General features: G+C 32.1%; 1 protein-coding gene across 3 annotated transcripts; it reads right to left on the bottom strand.

Moving 5' to 3' along the window:
• Positions 1-1,080: 1,080 nt before the first annotated feature.
• On the bottom strand, positions 1,081-17,824 carry LOC111989161 (phytyl ester synthase 2, chloroplastic). Of its 3 annotated transcripts, none has more exons than XM_065764454.1 (14): positions 17,261-17,824; positions 13,439-13,490; positions 13,144-13,199; positions 12,629-12,787; positions 12,285-12,389; positions 10,159-10,265; positions 9,680-9,801; positions 9,003-9,111; positions 8,219-8,349; positions 5,950-6,325; positions 2,981-3,094; positions 2,344-2,399; positions 2,109-2,218; positions 1,081-1,357 (listed from the first exon to the last, which is right to left on the bottom strand). In XM_065764454.1, exons 1-14 carry the CDS (start codon positions 17,652-17,654, stop codon positions 1,167-1,169), a joined length of 2,082 nt encoding a protein of 693 aa, XP_065620526.1. In that variant the 5' UTR covers positions 17,655-17,824; the 3' UTR covers positions 1,081-1,166. The 3 variants fall into 3 exon arrangements, 2 of the variants coding, with proteins under 2 accessions (XP_065620526.1, XP_065620525.1); XM_065764453.1 differs by having other exon boundaries at positions 2,344-2,429; positions 17,261-17,823; XR_010625319.1 differs by lacking the exon at positions 1,081-1,357 and having other exon boundaries at positions 2,157-2,218; positions 2,344-2,425.
• Between the last annotated feature and the right edge of the window lie 513 nt (positions 17,825-18,337).

Below are 18,337 nucleotides of genomic sequence, written 5' to 3'. Positions count from 1 at the left end.
ACATACTTGAAATTTTTTGAAATATAATTTTAGTAGGATTAGATTTTTAAATTTCATGAAAATTAATTAATAAAGTTTTACCTAAATTGAACTATAGTTGGAATAAAAATTTAAATTACTTGAAACTTACCTTCTCAAAAAAAAAAAAAAAAAGTTTATAGATTTTTACCTAGAGTGAACTAATTTAATTAATGAAAATTTATACATTTGTCACAAAGAGAAGATAGCTGCTTGGCACAGCCATGACTTCTAGACCAGACCTTTCGTATAGAGTTAGAGTATAGTATATGATACAAAAAATATATTAGGTTGTAATATATGTGGTAATCACATATTAAAAGTAGAAACTTAATAGAGAAATTATACCGATCTAATATTTAGAGTTTACTCAAGCAAACTTTCTGTTTGAGGATTGCTTAGGTGAAGATTGAGCGAAGTTCAGATTTTAATGAATGCCCAAGCGAGTGTCATGTAAAGATCGATCGAACTTTCTTTTTAAGGCAATTTGAGGTTTGCTTGGCGTTTGGTCGAGCAAAGTCGTTTAAACTTCAGTTTTCTATAGAATTGTGCAAACAATTGAACCTAAAAATTCTCACTATTACTAACATTTACTGATTGTTGCTAACTTTATTTAGAGTGTCTCACTCTTCATTGGTGACATTTCAATAATGTCTCTTCATTCTCCATATATGCTGTTTTTTTTCATATTCAGTAAAAGGGTTAGAAAAATATTAAGAAATTTTATGAATTCTCTAAAATTGTTATTTGTAGAGCAATTATACTAGTCTAATGTTTATATTTTACTTGAGTGAAATTTCTGTTTCAGGGTAGCTCGGGTGAGCGTAGCTTGAATATTGAGTAACACTTTTGTTTTCAGGATTACTTTAACGTGTCACACAAAGATAAATCTAACTTTCTATTTGAGGACATTTGAGGTTTGCTTAAGGTTCCCTCAAGTGAAATACTTCACTTGAACAAAGTCATTCACTCATTTGGAACCTTTTTTTGGTTGTTGTAAAATTGTTATTAATGGCCAGTGATTGTTATTAATCGTATTTAGAGTGTCATGAGTCATGACTCTTCATTGGTGACTTTTTAGTGCCACCTCTTCAATGATGTCTCTTCATTCTCTGTATATATTGTTCTTTTCATATTCACTAAAAAATTCAGAGTTTAAAGGTGGGAATTTCAGATGTAAAGCTATGTGTGGCCTGGTAAATTAACCGAGACAATAAATTTCTGTAAGGATCGTTTTCTCTTTTTTCCTTCAAATATGCAAGGCATCTTCCAACCTCAGACTTGACTTGTAAATATAATTCATGAGCTTTGTCCCTGTCTTTTAATTCCTGCTTCAAACCTTCAGAACATGATTAAAAATTAAGGTTATTACTTGCATCTTACTTACCACATAAAGAAAAACAAAAAAACAAAAACTTGCATAAAAAATTCAACCTATTAAAGCTCAAACTTCCAATGACTACTGCTCAAGCAGAGGCACAGGTTACAAAGGTCCTGAGATTCAGGTAAGATATAGACAAATTGAAGAATGAGGTTGACATACAGTACCTACAATGTTTCTATGCTAATTGTCGCCCTGCATAACAAACACCCTCTACTATACCATATATCTGGCTTCATACTTGGGACTATGATTTAGGAATTCATAAGAACACATGCTTCATGTTTTTCAGTTGGAAATGATAAGCTATAATCATATAAATGACCATACTGAGATGCCATATCAATGCAGGTTTGAACATAATTCCCTTAGTAAATAAGAGAATGGCATGGATGGATATGATAACAACTAGATGATTGTTGCTTGAAATTATTCTTTTTAGGCTGCTTCTAATGAATTGGGTATTTTGCATGATGATCTACCAATTGAATTTGTTTCCAATCTAGGGGATATGTAAGGTGGAGATCAGTCCCAATTAGATGCACCGCAGTATCATAAAGCCATTTTTTAAAAGGTTCACTTTCATTTTAAAGAGGACTTCAATTTTTATTTTATTTTTTTTTAAATTCTTAGGCTAAACTTGATACAGTACACTTTATTACTAGCATCAGACATTCAAAGATATTGGTCATCTAACTAATAACCATACCTTCTGTTTCAATGGGTTTGCCGAAGTAATAATAAAACCGACCAGGAAATTTTGGTAGAATTCCTGGTAGATGTAAATCTTGGTTTGCCACCTCCCCAGTAGCATCAGTCCTACAATACAAGATCATGGTAAAATTAAAATAAGGAACAGGAAGGAAAGGGCAAAATAAATTTGAGACCAAATTTATGGAAAGAAAAGATCCAATGGAAGTCAATGCCAGAGGAACTTAATATACCTTAAGTTTACAGCCGCATTTGTTAACTTCTCTATTTGATCCTTCAAGTAAGGAATCTTCATTTGGTCATCATAATCAAAAACTAGCTATCAGTTGAAAGAAACCATTTATTCATTAGTGAGAAAACCAGTAAAACCCAGAGACAAAAAAGTGAATCTAAATATAAACTAGCCAGAAACAGCAAATAGCGGTAATTTTGATATGTCAAGTTTAAACTTTTCGTCAAAGCAATTAGCATGTCATACCCTTCTCAAATGAACATCCCTATCTCATTGTGTACAGGAACACTGATAAAAAAGTTCACCTTAATTTACATAGAAAATTACGGGGAGAAACCCTTTGTTCAGCGATTATGGTTCTCTCCACATAACACAAGTAACATTATCAAACAAGGATAAGCACATACATGTAGAATTGTAAATTAAGATAAATTAATAAGACTATGAATATAGATCCAGGTTTCAATGTTTAGATCTAAGACAATTTGGAAGAAATAAGGCATCAAGTGATGACCCGTGCGAGTGGTGTTCAACTAGCAGCTTAGCCAGCTAGAAACTACAATTCATATGAAGATATGCATAGAATGGAAATTAATAATTGATGAAAAAAATGTTACAAAGTGAAGTTCTTAGCTTACTTCGCTTATATCGTCTTCTCCAACAGCACCAAAAGGTATGATTTTGGCTCTAAATCTTGCAGCCATCCTGACAAACTCTGACTGTTCTGGCCACATTAACTTGTATTCTTCACCCTGAAAGTACAAAAAACCAAGCATTTCAAAACTATTAAAGTTGTATATTCTAAAAAACACATCTCATTTATGTTGATATGAAATACACACAATCAATACATTCGAAAAAGAGTAACCATGTCTGCACATGTCAATGCTTATAATTGTATAAATCACACCGGAGCCTGGAGGGAGAGAAGGCAACATTTTGCATGATGAGATCATTTAGCATTTCTCCTTAGACTGTAAATTTCTTGAGTATGTTAATAATAAGCATTAAGGTTGAAGGGGAGTTAATTTTCAGTAATAAGCTTTAAATTCAAAAATAACCAAAGCATTGTCATTAACTCATCCAAAGGTTTGTGAACCATCCATTAATTCACTACCTTCTGTAATTTTACTTGAAAAGGCAAGCAAAGTATTAGAATATCTTGGACTGCAAGTTGGGGTGGTGGAAGCAAATCAAGCAGAACCCAACCAGTAAATTGACAAGTTTGGCTTTTCCTAGCTTGGATTGAGCCTTGATCGAGAACACTACCAGAACTCAGGAAGGGCTAAGCTCAAGTTATATATCATATTTTAAAAGGCATGATATTGTATGGTTTATATGTGTATGATCAATGTAATAATAGATATAAGGAATTGATTTGCCTAGTTTTAAGAATACTTCATATTCTTTCCTTGTTTTAATCTTGGCCCTTTTTTTTTTTTTTTGATTAAAATTGTGAATTGTATATATATTGTGTAATACCCCGATTTTTATGATCATCACTGTCATTAATATTATTATTAATATTAAGCCTTGATCACCAGTTGTGGGGTTTATATATACAACTAGGCCTGTTCGTACTACATATGTTGTGGTAACATGATTACTGGTGGTGTACAGTTAAGAGGATTTTTTTTTTTGTTTGATACAGTTAAGAGGATTGATGTCAGGTTTCACAATATTATGAATTTGGCTGTTAGTTATGTATACCTTTTAATTGGTGAACTTGGATCAATTTATAGATTCTAAACCGCAAAACATGAATGAGAATGACTTTTACAACTTAATTATTTTATGATTGGTTGAGGACCTAAATATCAAGTGGTGGCCTAGAATATTAATTGTGGCTATAGAAGTTCGTTTGAACTCTAGTAGTATAGATTAGCTTTTGAGGTAATATTGTTGCAGTGGGACCTTAATAAGGAATATTAAATTGATTAATTCAATGGTGTATACAAAAGTAGTTTCCATACCTTAGTTTTGTAGGACGGTAGGAAAGAAAACGATTTTAGTTAGTAGGTTTCTACTGATTTAAAGCATTCTTTTGTTTAGAGCATACGAAAGATTGAAGTGTTTGGCTATGTTTAGATATATTAGCAAGAGAGATATGTAATTATACATAATATGCACAAGTTTTGTTGATTAGGTTCTTAGAAGTCAAAGGTTTTTAAAAGTTATGTTTTTAAGCATATGTTTTCTTGAGTTTATTAATAGCATTTTTACATCATTGAAAGAGAAACTTCGACTTTTAAATAATGTTTTAAAGAAAAATTGACTTTTAAATAACGTTTTGAATGTCTGCATCTTGTTTGAAAGATGATTTCTAGACTAAATTATTTTTAGAAAAGAATTGAGTTTCAACAAAAGTTTTCTAAAAAGGTTCTTGTTTTTGTTTAAAATCATTTGATTTCAAATTCGTATTCCGACTTTCCAAATGGTATTTAAAATGTTTCTTTTCGCAAATTGAGTTTTTTAGATATACTTAAGAATTGTAAAATATTTAGATAAACTCCTCAGTTCTTATTTATTCCCTAAAAGAGTCAAGCATCCTCTTATTTATGTTCAATTTGATATTGTGATCTTCAATATGCCTCCGTATTTGGAATGATTGTTACTAATAAGTAAATTATTCTACTTTTGTATAAATTTTGCTTTTGTGATATGTGACTCATTAAATGTTTTTTAAAATTGATCAGATATATGTGTACGCATGTTTAGAGGGTTATATGTGAGAATAAGTGTTGACCCCTCACCAGTAAGGATTAAATGTTGGTATCCGCTCACAAGATTGTATGTGAGAATTTGTGATATGTGTATGTGACACCGTGCTCTGATAAATTATTTGTATGTGTTTTCCAATGATTTTGGTATTCAATTACATATGTGTTAAGTGGTTCATTATATGTTTTGGAAAATATGTTTGATATCATTTAGTAGATTTGTGAAATCAAAATACTCGTGCTTTGTTTAACTCTATTCAGTTCATTTGTTGTGTATTGTGTATAATTGCTTACTAGATGTATAGCACACCCCATCAATTACAATTTTCAAATTAAAGTTTAGTGGGGAAACAGTACCTTTGGATCGCTTCGTATAGTGCAATGTAGAGTTTGGGATGATTGGAGCCTTATTTATCTTTATTTCGCTTTAGTCTTTATAATATTTGAAGATTATTTCCAATTATGGATGTTTAGAGGTCATAAAAAGTTTATTAACAGTATTATTTATTCAGAGTTTTATTTAATTTTGAAATTAATTATGTTTATCGAAATATGCAAGATTAGCAAGTTAGTCAACTTGAAACCACCTGACTCAACTGGTTCCAACTTCCAACTCAAGCAGGCCTACGCAGAGTTGACCATGGACATGGTGAGGCTAGGTTGTGCTGTGGGCCAAGGTGTCATCACAGGGGTTGAGCAACGGTAACCGCTTCCCAACTCAACCAGCCAGAGTTGCAGCCAATGGGAAGAGGAAAATTCTTATTACTTCTAAAGCCATGATACTGAACTTTTATTCACCAAAAAAGAAGTAAAGTAGAAAGGAAAGAAAAAAACATGATTTAACCTTCTTGTGTATATAATAAAAGTAAATCAAGGTAAAATGTTACCTTCCGATGAGTAGCCTCACGCACGCCTCCTGGATACAGCAGGACATGGGACTTTGAAGACAGAAGCTTGAATAAGTTAGATGCTGAGACAGGAACTGCCCCCATAATTCTGTACATGTCATATTGTGACACATCAAGAGACATTTCCTGTATATTGCCTTTTTTCATAAACAACATTGGATGTGCCATCCCCCTCACTAGGATATTTCTTTCCCGAAAAATATTGGCTATCAAGGGAGCCAATTCAAATCCCAGTAACATGTGATAGCCTACTAGCAAGACTGGACCCTCCGAAGGTATTCCAGCAAGGCCCCTCACAATCTTCCCATCCTCTAAAGTTGAGAGCATGACAGGGCTAGTAAAAGCACTAATCCATCTGTGAACGTCAAGAGTGTGAGACAGTAATGTCTAAAATGTGTTTTGCCACACACAATCAATCAGAAAACTCTATTAAAAAAAAAAAAAAATTTTAAAAAAAGATGTATCAGGTTTATCAGTTTTTTTTTTTTTTTTTTGGAGTGTTCGGTAGATTCATATAACAAATGAGACAGAAAGTCTACACGACATTTTTGTTTGGTTGAGAAAAAAAAATGAGAGAATAAAAAATATAGTTTGTATAAATTTACTCAAATGTCCCTATTAGATAAAACAAAAAATAACACTTATATATATATATGAATAAGCAATTCATTTTTTTTTTAAAAGAACACAAGAAATTTAAGAACTCAAAATTGTTTTCTAAAAAACCAAGAAAAAAAAAAAGAACTTATGGAGAAAAAAGAAAGAGAAAGGCCTAAAAAACCAAAACCGGTAAAAAAAAAAAATTAAAGAAGCAAATAAGGCATAAGAAAAAAATTAAAAACGACATAAAGGTTGTCAACGTTGGCAGGGACAAAAATAAATAAAATAAAATAAATTAACTGGGGGAAAAAAATAAAAAAAAGAAAGAAACGTTGTCACGTTGGAGGCATGGGCATTTTAATCCAAAATTTTGAGCCCCACTTTCACTCTTATTTTCTCATCATTTTTGGAAGACTGAATTTTAGTGGGCCTGAGGAGAAAACAACCGGACCCTACCATTTTTCTCTCCCCTTCTCTCTCAACCAAACACCCTTCCCACTCATTTTCTCTCATATTTTCCATTATTTTTTTTCCATCCTCCCTAAAATCATCTCAACCAAACATACCCTAAAGCATCTGAAGCATTTGCTTAAACAAAAGAAAACACTAGAGGTTTGTCAGGTTTGGTGTAAGCATTCTGAAGTTTATGCATTAAGATATACAGTCCACTTTCAAAGGCATTCTCCAATCTAATCGCACATGTGAAATGAAAGTTTAAAGCAATCATATCTATTTATTCTGTTAGCCACCTTTTTATCTAGTTTCATATGCATATTGTTCTATGATAAGTTTTAATGTTTTTAGCAGACAAGATAATACAAACCGTTTTCTCTGGTTGACTGCCTGACACGAACCGACGCACCTGCACCTGTGCAGGTGCGGTGTGGCAACACGGAAATTTTTGAAAAAGTAGTACATGGGTGTGGCGGGATACATTTATTAATTAATTATTAAATATATTTTTATTTATATTTTCTATATATTGCTAAGCATTTTTTTTTTCATATAATGGTAAATATATATCAATTTAAGAGTAATAGTAGATGATAAAATGAATACATAACCATTATATGATAAATCAACCAATTTTTTTTTTCAATCAAAAGTAAAACTTATAAAAAAAGAAAAAGAAAAAAGAAATCAACATATTTTTTTAATTATCAAAAAAAGAAAAGAAATCAACATATATATTTTTTTTCAATCAAGAAATCAAAGTTGTTGCGAAAATATTGTGCTCATAATACTACTCTTTATATAATAAAACTTTTTAGTTTTAATATTTTTTTATATAAAATATTTATGCACATACTTATATGGTTTATTAAGCATACACGTATGGTTTATACACATGGGCACCAGCATATCTGTAACACTCTACTGAACAAAGAAAAGATAAGAAGAGAAGGACAGAAACTACCGGTGGTAAAAAAACAAAATTCGTTGGGGACGTGTGTGCAGCTGCATCCAGGCCACACGCTGCGTCCCCCAAGCGTCCGACATGGGTGTGGCGACCATATTGCCGCACCTATGCTTCCCAGACACGAACTGACACACCCCATACCCATATATAAGCTATGGATGGACTGGTCAAGTACCAAGAATTTTAACGTGTTATCTCAGAAAGTATCTGGTAGAAAATATGACTTACTTGTTGTCTTCCGCTACTTTTTTGAACTCAGTAGGGGTTGGTAGCATGTAGTCCGAAACATAGTCGAGGTATTTTCCACGGCGATAGAAGCCAGCACCCTTGATGATAGTTACCAAATCAATACCATCTTCCTGCCAAACATGGGCAGAACTTCAAAATGTATCATAAAAATAATCCAAGATTCATGTGATATATCTAAAACTCAAAATAATATAATTTGAGAACTATATAATGTATTCATTTATATGAAAAATTCAGTAATTTTGCACATAATATAAGGTTAAAGCATCTGTTTAAAAACAGTAATTTTATGTCTTGTTAACACAAATGCTAATACATGATAATCAGGCATAAAACATACATCAAATATACATTTTCAGATATGAATACCCCCGCCCTCTCTTTTTTTCTCATCTTCTGTTAGCATAATAGAAACCTTATTATTTCGTATTGTAAGGAGAGCATTCTAGACTTACTCAGAATTCATATCTAACTTTTGTGTGTTTCCAAGTAATCGACTACGCCAAAATAACAAGGCAAGTTATAAATTCTATTTTATACACTATAAGCTATTCTTTCAATTGTCCCCCCAACCCACGCAAAGTCTGAATTCTGCCTGACAATTTCAGACAAGTAACAGAAAATTAAGAAATCATTAGTAATTACTCAATTACTATTTTCCATTGAACTCTTACAAGCAAGAAAAACCACACACAAATGAAAACAAATGTACGCATGCACTTACGCGGATGCACACAGGGGAGAGAGAGAGAGAGAATCCTACCAACAAGAGGAAATGACCACTGTTATTGAACTTACGAATCTCACATTTTGGAAGCACATGACATAGTCTTTCACCTTCTTCTTGACTAAGTAGCAACTGATCCCTCCCACTAAAACAACACACAATGAACTCCACCCAATTATCCTTGAATGTACCACAAGATCAAAACAAGAAAAGCACAACAAGTATACATTGCACAACAATGCCTTTATAATAGAAGAGGAAGAATAACAAGTTGAACAACAAAAACTGCTTATTCCACTGGAAAAGAGTTTGTGGAAACTTATAGCCTATATTTAGAAGATGCATATGCCATTTATACAAGATATATGACCTCCGAATGACTGGGGCACCTATCAGCTAAAGAAAACTCGTTTTGATAAGCTTCACTTAATTCTATAAAGAAATGACTACAAGAAGACCAGTTACTACTAATACACTATTTGAGGAGTGAATTTTCTAAATTGACATAACTATATGTTGAAGAAAGTTTGACTCAGTCAGATGGGACTTTGTTCTTTCAGTGTTGAGGAGTGTTGGCTTCNGGGGGGGGTGGTGGTGGTGTGTTTGGATCAATTAATAAAAATAAAAAAAAAAAAAAAAAAAAAACAAATAACAGTATATTTGGTTTCCAAATAAGTATTGAACTGGGTTTTCTTATAGAAGAGAATAAGAACCTGGAAAGTATCAGCGTTTGAGCTTTTACAGCATGCAGGCGTGAATTGGAGACTGCTGAACCTGATTTAAGCATCTGCAGCTTCCAGCGAAGTGTTTCTCTGGGTAAGATATCAGCCAGAACCTGTGAATTCATTCATCAAAATTGACAGTGGAGGAGAAATATAAAGGAGACATGCCAGCTATCTCTGTGTGAACTCCCAACAGAAGTCAGTAGTCAATATTTTAAAGTCACATAGAATTGCAAGTGATATTAAACTTAGCCAAAGCAATTACAATTTCAGATGGCCCAGATGAGGGCATCTAATCTACGCATGTAAATGAAGATTATCACAATATATTCTTTTAACAGTCCCTGATATATTCAATGATGAAATATATTTAGTCTCGTAGGAGTTTCAATCTCTTCTAGACAATAGTTAAATAACATTCAAACTTTAATATAACGCTAGTCTATGAATGTTCTAAAGTTGAACCTTACAGAAAGGTAAGATGAAATTGCTTCAAGATCCTGTGATAGCTCTCCAACTGTTTGTTGCAGAGGAAGTCCCTTCACCACACTCTCTATTGCCATCCTCAAAGGTTGACCTAAATGGATGTACAATTACTGACGGCAGGGAGATTTATGTATAATATATATATATATATATAACTACATATATAATACAGATTTATTTATTTATGGATGTATGTGGGTATGAGTCCTTAATTTGCAAGTTGTACATTTCTCAGCATTAATAATTTTCACCATGCTTTGGATATGGAAAAGAGATACACTAAATCAGTTCCTGAATAGCAGTTTCAATTAGAAAAGAATTGTTTCTCAAAAAAAAAAAAAAAAATTAGAAAAGAATTTGGATTTCTTATTTCAGTTTCAATACATTCATTTAAAAATAGAAATGCAAGAGACTGATGAACCATATATTAAATGCTCTCCAATTTTAAAAGAAAAGAAGTTCAGTCCTAGAATTCCGACAGTTTTGTCAGCCAGCCCTCTACACCTTCATTCAGTTAAGTGATATGGGAACAAAAAGCAGGCAATCATCTCTATTTACATAGGAATGGGGACGTGGATAAATGATTTGGGGTAAGATGTTGACAACCTAGAAAACTGTTATCAGTTTGTCCACCAAGGGAATAAGGACTGGAGAAAATAAAAGAGACCTAAAATATATCGCAAATAAAAGAATTTGGATTTCTTATTTCGGTTTCAATACGTTCATTTGAAAATAGAAATGCAACAAACTGAAACCTATATTACAGAATCACATTTTGCCTCTTTTATCTTGGCATCACATGGTCAATCACCTAAGATCAATCAGCAAATTCAACAAATTATAACCATTTCCAACGTTCACAGTTGTACGAGGATAACTAAAAATGTTTCACTACAAGCTGTTGGTCACTACAAGCTGAAATTCCAAGTATGATTTGAAAGACTTCAACATAATCAAGTTATCAGCAGTCTTCATCTAGCTATTGTATAGACTTTCAACAGTTTTAGGGGCTTTGATGGAGGCAACAGAGAGTTTTCGTTTCCGAGGCATGATAAAATTTAAGCCAAGGTGGAGACTTGTGACTTGGCTCGAATATAATACTTATTATGTCAGTTAGCTACAGCTTTGTGTTCTCTTCATATTCGAAAACAATTAATTAGTTGTGTTTGAGTGGTTTCATGATGCCACATGCCGAAGTCTAGTTTGCTATACGAGAACCCCTTAATTGTTTGGAGAGGCTGTGCAGTGCAGCAAATAGGTAGTGAAAAGAAACTTCTCTATTCTTTGTTATTTGTGAAAATGAGCTCATTGGGTGTATTTGGGGTTTGGGTTTTGAGAGAGTACCTCTATTCTACCTTTGCAATATCCATATTAGCTAGTAAAATTTTCTCATCGTTGCTACCTGTGAATATAGGCCCAATGTTGAACCATGTAAATTGTTCTCTCATGTGTGTGGTTGTGTTTTTTTCAACATTTTATTCATTCCAATTAAGATCTTTCTCAAATCCATAATAAATTTTCACAATCAATATTGTGTTGGAGAGATTGGGAGGCTCTTTTCCACAACACTTTTGATCACTTTCTAATCCCAAAGGGAGAAGAAAACTTTTAAGAAGAGAGCCTTTCAATTGGCCACACAAGTTCCTACACCCAAGAAGGGTAGGAATCCTTTTCCATCACATGGCTTACTACATATCCAATTGAAAACGGGCTTTATTCCACCTACATGCTGCACCCAAGTGCTGAGAATCAAGCCATTGTTCACAAATCTCCACATTGGTGGAAAACGAGCCACAAACACACATGGCTTGCAGATTTGGATGTTGCTCCCAGTCTCCCAAACCCAGTAACCTGAGTCTATAATTATTTCTTTTTATTTGATTTGTAAAGAAAAAAAAAATGTAAACCCTTATTTTAGTGGTGAATCTTATATGTAATATCACCATGTCATGTTAAATTCATTTTCCTGACACAAAATTTACGTATCACATGTTAATACAATACCATTCAATGAATATGAACAGGTTTGTAGGCTATGTTTGCTCCAAATGGAAATGAATATGTATTTCAAGCAACTAGGAAAAAAAAGTAGGAAACAGGAAAGGCAAACCTGTCATCAGATTTAACATGTTAGGAGGGCTAAAAGGGAGTCGGTTGGGAATGAATTCCAATAATGTCATTAAAGGCTGTAGTTGAGATCGGCTAATAGACGTAGCTGTGAAAAGAACATTAATTAGGCAATATAAAAAGTAAGAAAACGAAAAAAAAAAAATATATCAAGTGAATGTCATCTACTATGAAGCTAATATTCTTGAGTGTTGAAGTGACTAAGAGCATTTTTTTAAAAAGACCTCTCTATGGTCAAAACTCTTTATTCTACCTGAGTTGCTCATTTTATGGGGGGAAAAGCTAAAGCTGAAAGCAATGGTTGTTTCAAAGAGACAAAATTCTTACTTGGGTTAGCCAAAATTAGCACAAGATCAATATCAGGATTAGAAGCTGCTACAGCCAGAGCAAGGCATCCTCCAAAAGATTCTCCAACAAGATATATGGGTCTGTTGGGTGAACGGTAGTTCTCTGATCGAATAGTTTTTTCCACCTGCTTCACCAGGTCTAAACCATGAAAATTTACAGTAATTAGATTCAAAATAAGAAAAGAAAGATAAACAGTGATTACTTTTATGTTCTATTCATTAGATTTTGATTTTCATAAAATGTCAAATGAGACAAAAAGGTTGGTTTCATTCTCAACCAATCTCTTCATGGTACGCCATTAGAATTCCCATAGGACAGCTCAGGCACTATGTTTTGATCTCAATATGAGTACCTTAAACCTCAGACCAGAGCAACAGTTGATGTGACAGTTAATGCTACACTATTTATCACCAATGATACACAGACTCTCAAGTATATTGCATGCAGTAACAAAAGGTAGTAAAGAGAGAGAGACAGAGAGAGAGAGAGAGGACCTGTAAATGGTGTTCGATCCATGACAGGAATGTGCAAGCACCATGTCTCAAAAATCCTACATCCAAAGGGGAAAAAACTCATAAATTAGGCAGTGTCATATAATTATAAATTATTAGCTAGTAGCCATTCTTTCTTTCTTTCTTCTATATCTTTATATATCTCTCTTGATGGCTAGTGGAGAATTTTGTGCATGACAAGTAGCTTTCAAATTCTCCATTACTTCTATTTGATAACTCAAAGAAAAAAATGATGGTACTCATTGTTCATAGAATTCAAATCGGGGTGAATACTTACTTTCCAATTCTACAATGATTCTTAATGAGTCCAAGCCCGACGCTAAGAATGCCTGTAAAGTTCCAAAGTAAAAATAGTATACAGAAGAAGGTAGTAATAATAATAACAATAATAGTAACAACAAACTTGATACGGATACAAAGCTTAATAATAAATTTGAGATGCATACGAAAGTGAGCCTGGCACTATTTTAAGGAGCTGCTAAAAAGCTTTAAAATTTAAAATATTTTACAGAAAATACAATTAGTTTAGTCCCTAACCATTTAGTACTGTGTCAATTTAGTCTATACTCTCTACCGTTATTGTTGGATGAAAATTGCTTACGTAGCAAACAATTAAACAATTAAAATGAAAAAATTAGTTTATTGCCACATCTTCGAAAACAATTTTTTTTTTTTTTTTGGCCGTTAACCATATTAGCAATTTTCGGAACTTATATTGACGCCACATTGAAAGGTTATGGACCAAATTGACATAATTGAAATGTTAAGAATCAAATTGAAATATAGTGTAAAGAATAGGGATCAAATACGTAATTTACCCAAAATAATTTCAATGGTGGGCCTAGATTAGAATTGGTAACAATTTGCCACTTATAATTTCCTATGAAATTATTGTAAAAATATTGTGAACACAACATTACTCATCATAAAATGTATAAAAATCAATTAATTTTCGATAGATTAAATCATAAATATCATTTTTATATGTCCTTAACATGCATAGTGTAATATAAGAGAAATATAATAATGAAAAAAATGGAAAAAAAACTCTTTTGGAATCAGTTTTCTTATGTTTAAGGATAACATTTTCTATCACAAAATGCAAGTCAACAGAAAAAAATCCAATAGATTAAATACTAGTTTTTTTTTTTTTTTTTTTCCTTCACACATACAATAATTTCACAATAAATTATAAGTGATGTCACAATATATGTGATTCTTGAACTTCAACAATTTAATAAATAAATGTTTGAAATGTATTTTGGTGATTAGCGTCGCATCAATTTTTAAGTTCATGTAGCTAGTAAAAATCGTAAATATCCATTGCATTTCTCTTTTGTGATACAAAAAGAAAATGCGATCAAAACAAAGTGTTAATTGGTATTTTAAAAGAACAGGGAAGGTTTACCAATTTAAATTTTTAAACAACAGATTCTAAATAAAATGGGCATTTGGCTAAAGAGTTGCAGTACAAAATAAATTATAAGAATTTAGTCGTAGTATATATATATATATATATATATTCACGACCAAATTTAAAAGGATCACCAAAAAAAAATAGAAATAAGTTAAAGAGGATATACTTATGACATTAATGAACAATTGGACATGCGAAATGAAGTAAAAATTTATCAAACTATGATTTTTGAATGGAGTTTATAACGATTTTCTAAAAAAATAATTAAGAATCCTGTTTGGGTCACAAACAAAAATTTTTTTAAATTAATGAAGGAATGTTTAGACGTATATGTATATGATAATGTTCCTACTGTATATAATAGTAGCCAAACAAAACAACCTAACTGCGGCAATCTAGTCAATATTTTACCACACAACCTTATAATTCTTCAATCAAAGTATTGCCAAATAAACGAAACTCTCAGTTTAAAAAAAAAAAATAAAAACAGAAAAATTAAAAAAATTGTGCATGGGTCAAGCAAATTGACATTTATTCAATTATTAAAAAAATTTTAGTTCAAGTTTCTTATTTATTATTTCTATACAATCTGATTCTCTATTATTTAGGCCAAGATACTAACAGTTTGGTGTAAATCTCTGCAAAACATTAGGGCAATCTATTCAAATTAAATATCAATAGCACCACAGGCCCACATCACTCCAAATATNCCAATAAACATGTTCACGCGCACCTTGTTTTTTTTTTTTTTTTTGGGTAAATTACAAATTGCATCTTTTAATTTTATCTAAAATTGAATTCAATAATGTAACTTTTGATTTATTCATTTCAGTTTTATAATTTTTATTCATTTTCAATAGTCCTTCTATTTCCACTTGAGAGGCTGCCATTAAGTGTTCCAAAAGGACATAGTTTTCGTATTTTTTGAATTTCCAAAACGATGTCAGCTTTAGAAAAACTACTGGCACGAATTTAGACAAAATAACTAAATTGAGTAAAGGTAAAACTTATAACAGTGAAATAAATAAATCAAAAGTTATATAATTGAATTGGATTTTATATAAATTTATTTAAATAATGCAATTTGTGTATATATATATATATATTTGTCTTGCCCTTTGTTTTAATTTAATATTTTTTAAAAATAAATAAGGAATTTTAATTATATTTGAAACTACCAAATATAAAAGACTACAAAGTATAAACTACATATTACTACATCCAACTTTAACCCAAATTTATATAAAATATAAAAATAAACATATTGAAAAAATATACTTTCGTTTATCCTAAACCACAAATGAAAGAAAAAAAAAAAAAAACTTTTTATCATTGGTATATTGACGTCAAGGATATCACTGAAATATTCACAATTCCTCTTATGTTTTGCTTCTTAGAGCATTCGCATCCGGTATGCTAAATGTCATATATGAGGAGGTGGTATTATACTTAATGAATTTTTTTTTTCCTCGTAAATGAGAGAGTGCATTGTACACTCATGAAGTAAAAGTGCATTTAACCAAAAAAAAAAAAAAGTAAAAGTGCATTAAAAACTGTATTTTTTTTTATGAATGAAAAGAGGGCAAGGGCGACTATATGTAGCTTACCCCCAGGACATGACCTAATAATAGCACCTTTATTAAAAAATATTGGATTAAATCGTAATTACTGTGACCGGAGCATTAAAAACTGTGTGGGAAGTGTCAAGTGACAGTAAAAATATATTTAAAAAAAATGATATTACATGTATGCACTCACTTATGTGAAGTGGACCCCGCACTTGAATTCACGGTCACCTCCATGAGTAACCGATTGTCACCGGACTCACCCATACAGTGCCAACAGTGCAAAAGTTTAAAAATGAATCTTGGAAAATGTTTTCTTGGGAAAGAAAAAGTAATACTGTTCCACAGTAAACCAATGGTGGCAATACTAGAGTTTTTAAATATTTTTCATCAAATTGTTGCTTGGTGATTACCAAAAGGTCATAAACCAAAAGCATGGACAGAAAATCTACGAAAAGGGAAATCATATAAATAATATTAACAAAAAACGAGTATTCAATATCACATCATTAAAATAATTTTTTATAAATGAGTTTCTGTATTGTCACCGGACTCACCCATACAGTGCCAACAGTGCAAAAGTTTAAAAATGAATCTTGGAAAATGTTTTCTTGGGAAAGAAAAAGTAATACTGTTCCACAGTAAACCAATGGTGGCAATACTAGAGTTTTTAAATATTTTTCATCAAATTGTTGCTTGGTGATTACCAAAAGGTCATAAACCAAAAGCATGGACAGAAAATCTACGAAAAGGGAAATCATATAAATAATATTAACAAAAAACGAGTATTCAATATCACATCATTAAAATAATTTTTTATAAATGAGTTTCTGAGGCCCTGTAAGAAAGTAATAACGTTAACGTGCGCAATTAAGTTTTTGTTGAAATTTTTATTTATTTATTTACTAAAAATTAATAAAAATCAACTATATATACACAAACAAATATAAGTTAATACAACAGCTCCAAAAAATTAGTATTAGCTGAGACAGAAATAATCAAATTTTACGACAAAATAGGGAAAACGGAAATGTTCAGTTTTGAGTAAAAAAAATACTCCGTAATCAAAATCATAATTCATAAGCAAATATGGAAAGAGTGAGTAGTGAGAGATGACCTGGCAAAAAGAGAAGCAGAGGAGAGTTCTTCAACGGAGGACCACACTCCAATGGCGTGAACCACCGCGGCGGACCACCGTCCGATCTGCTTATCAACTCCTTTGATCGCTCAAAGTATTCCCTCCACACTCTCCCATTCTGCTCCACCTCATCAACACTTGCCGCTACTTCTTCTGCCTCTCCTAATTCCTCGCTTTTCTCCGATAAACGACGCGTCGTCGTCGGAGTAGCTGTCGTCGTTGGCGTTTGCGTTTGCCCGGTGGAAACAGCAAGTCGCCGAAAGGAAATCGAATTTGACTTGCTAAACTTCCCGACCAGTGGCTTAAAATCCCGGCGGATTACCGGCGATAAACTGGCGGGAAAAATGGAAACTCCGGTGACCGCCATGGCCATGCTAGTAAACTCTCTGCTGCTGCACAAAAACAGTACAGAGAGAGCACTCTACTAGCTAAGCTTGCGGTCCTCTCGGCTCAGAGATTTCAAAAGGCCTCTCAAAATCTGAGAGAATTAAAATGATAAAGATACTATGCAAATAATAGTAGTGACAGAACAGGCTGAGCTGGGACAAATAAATAGTTTTTTTTTTTTTTTTTTGGACAAATAAATAGTTAGCGGTAAGAAAGAGAGAAAGGTGGAAGGGGGAAGCACTAATAGTTAATGAGGAGTGGAGCGAAACGTTTCATTTTTATATGTTTGTTTGTTTCTGCGCGTCACTACTCAATTTAACGGATGGTTGCTTCCCACGCTTCCCATACTATTTGTATTTTCTGTCCGTTAATGTGTGTCTTTAACTATTTATTTTAGAAAATTTTTTATATGAAATTAAAAAAGTTGTTAAAATAATTAATTATTTTTTATTTTTTTATAAATTTTTTAAAAATAATTTATTAATGTATGCCATTTTTTAAAATCATTTACTAATATATGCCTTAAGAGTAGTGCTGGCTTTATATGTAAAGTAATTAATGCGGCCGCCTAAGGCCTCCAAATTTTAATCAATAGTTTTTTTTTTTAATATTATAATAGTATTAATTAAGTCCAAATGTTAGCCAATGAATAAAATAATATTTTTTTTA

This window comes from Quercus suber, unplaced genomic scaffold (genome assembly GCF_002906115.3).
Source record: "Quercus suber isolate HL8 unplaced genomic scaffold, Cork oak 2.0 scaffold_562, whole genome shotgun sequence".
In the NCBI taxonomy this organism is placed as follows: Eukaryota; Viridiplantae; Streptophyta; class Magnoliopsida; order Fagales; family Fagaceae; genus Quercus; species Quercus suber.
This window is presented reverse-complemented; position numbering and strand designations above follow the sequence as displayed.

Coding starts and splice junctions, on each gene's coding strand:
- LOC111989161 (XM_065764453.1), bottom strand. CDS start 17,654: ATGGCCATGGCGGTCACCGGAGTTTCCATTTTTCCCGCCAGTTTATCG. Junction 13,491..17,260: donor TCTGCTTCTCTTTTTGCCAG/GTCATCTCTCAC, acceptor GGAACTTTACAG/GCATTCTTAGCGTCGGGCTT. Junction 1,358..2,108: donor CAAACCCATTGAAACAGAAG/GTATGGTTATTA, acceptor CATGTTCTGAAG/GTTTGAAGCAGGAATTAAAA.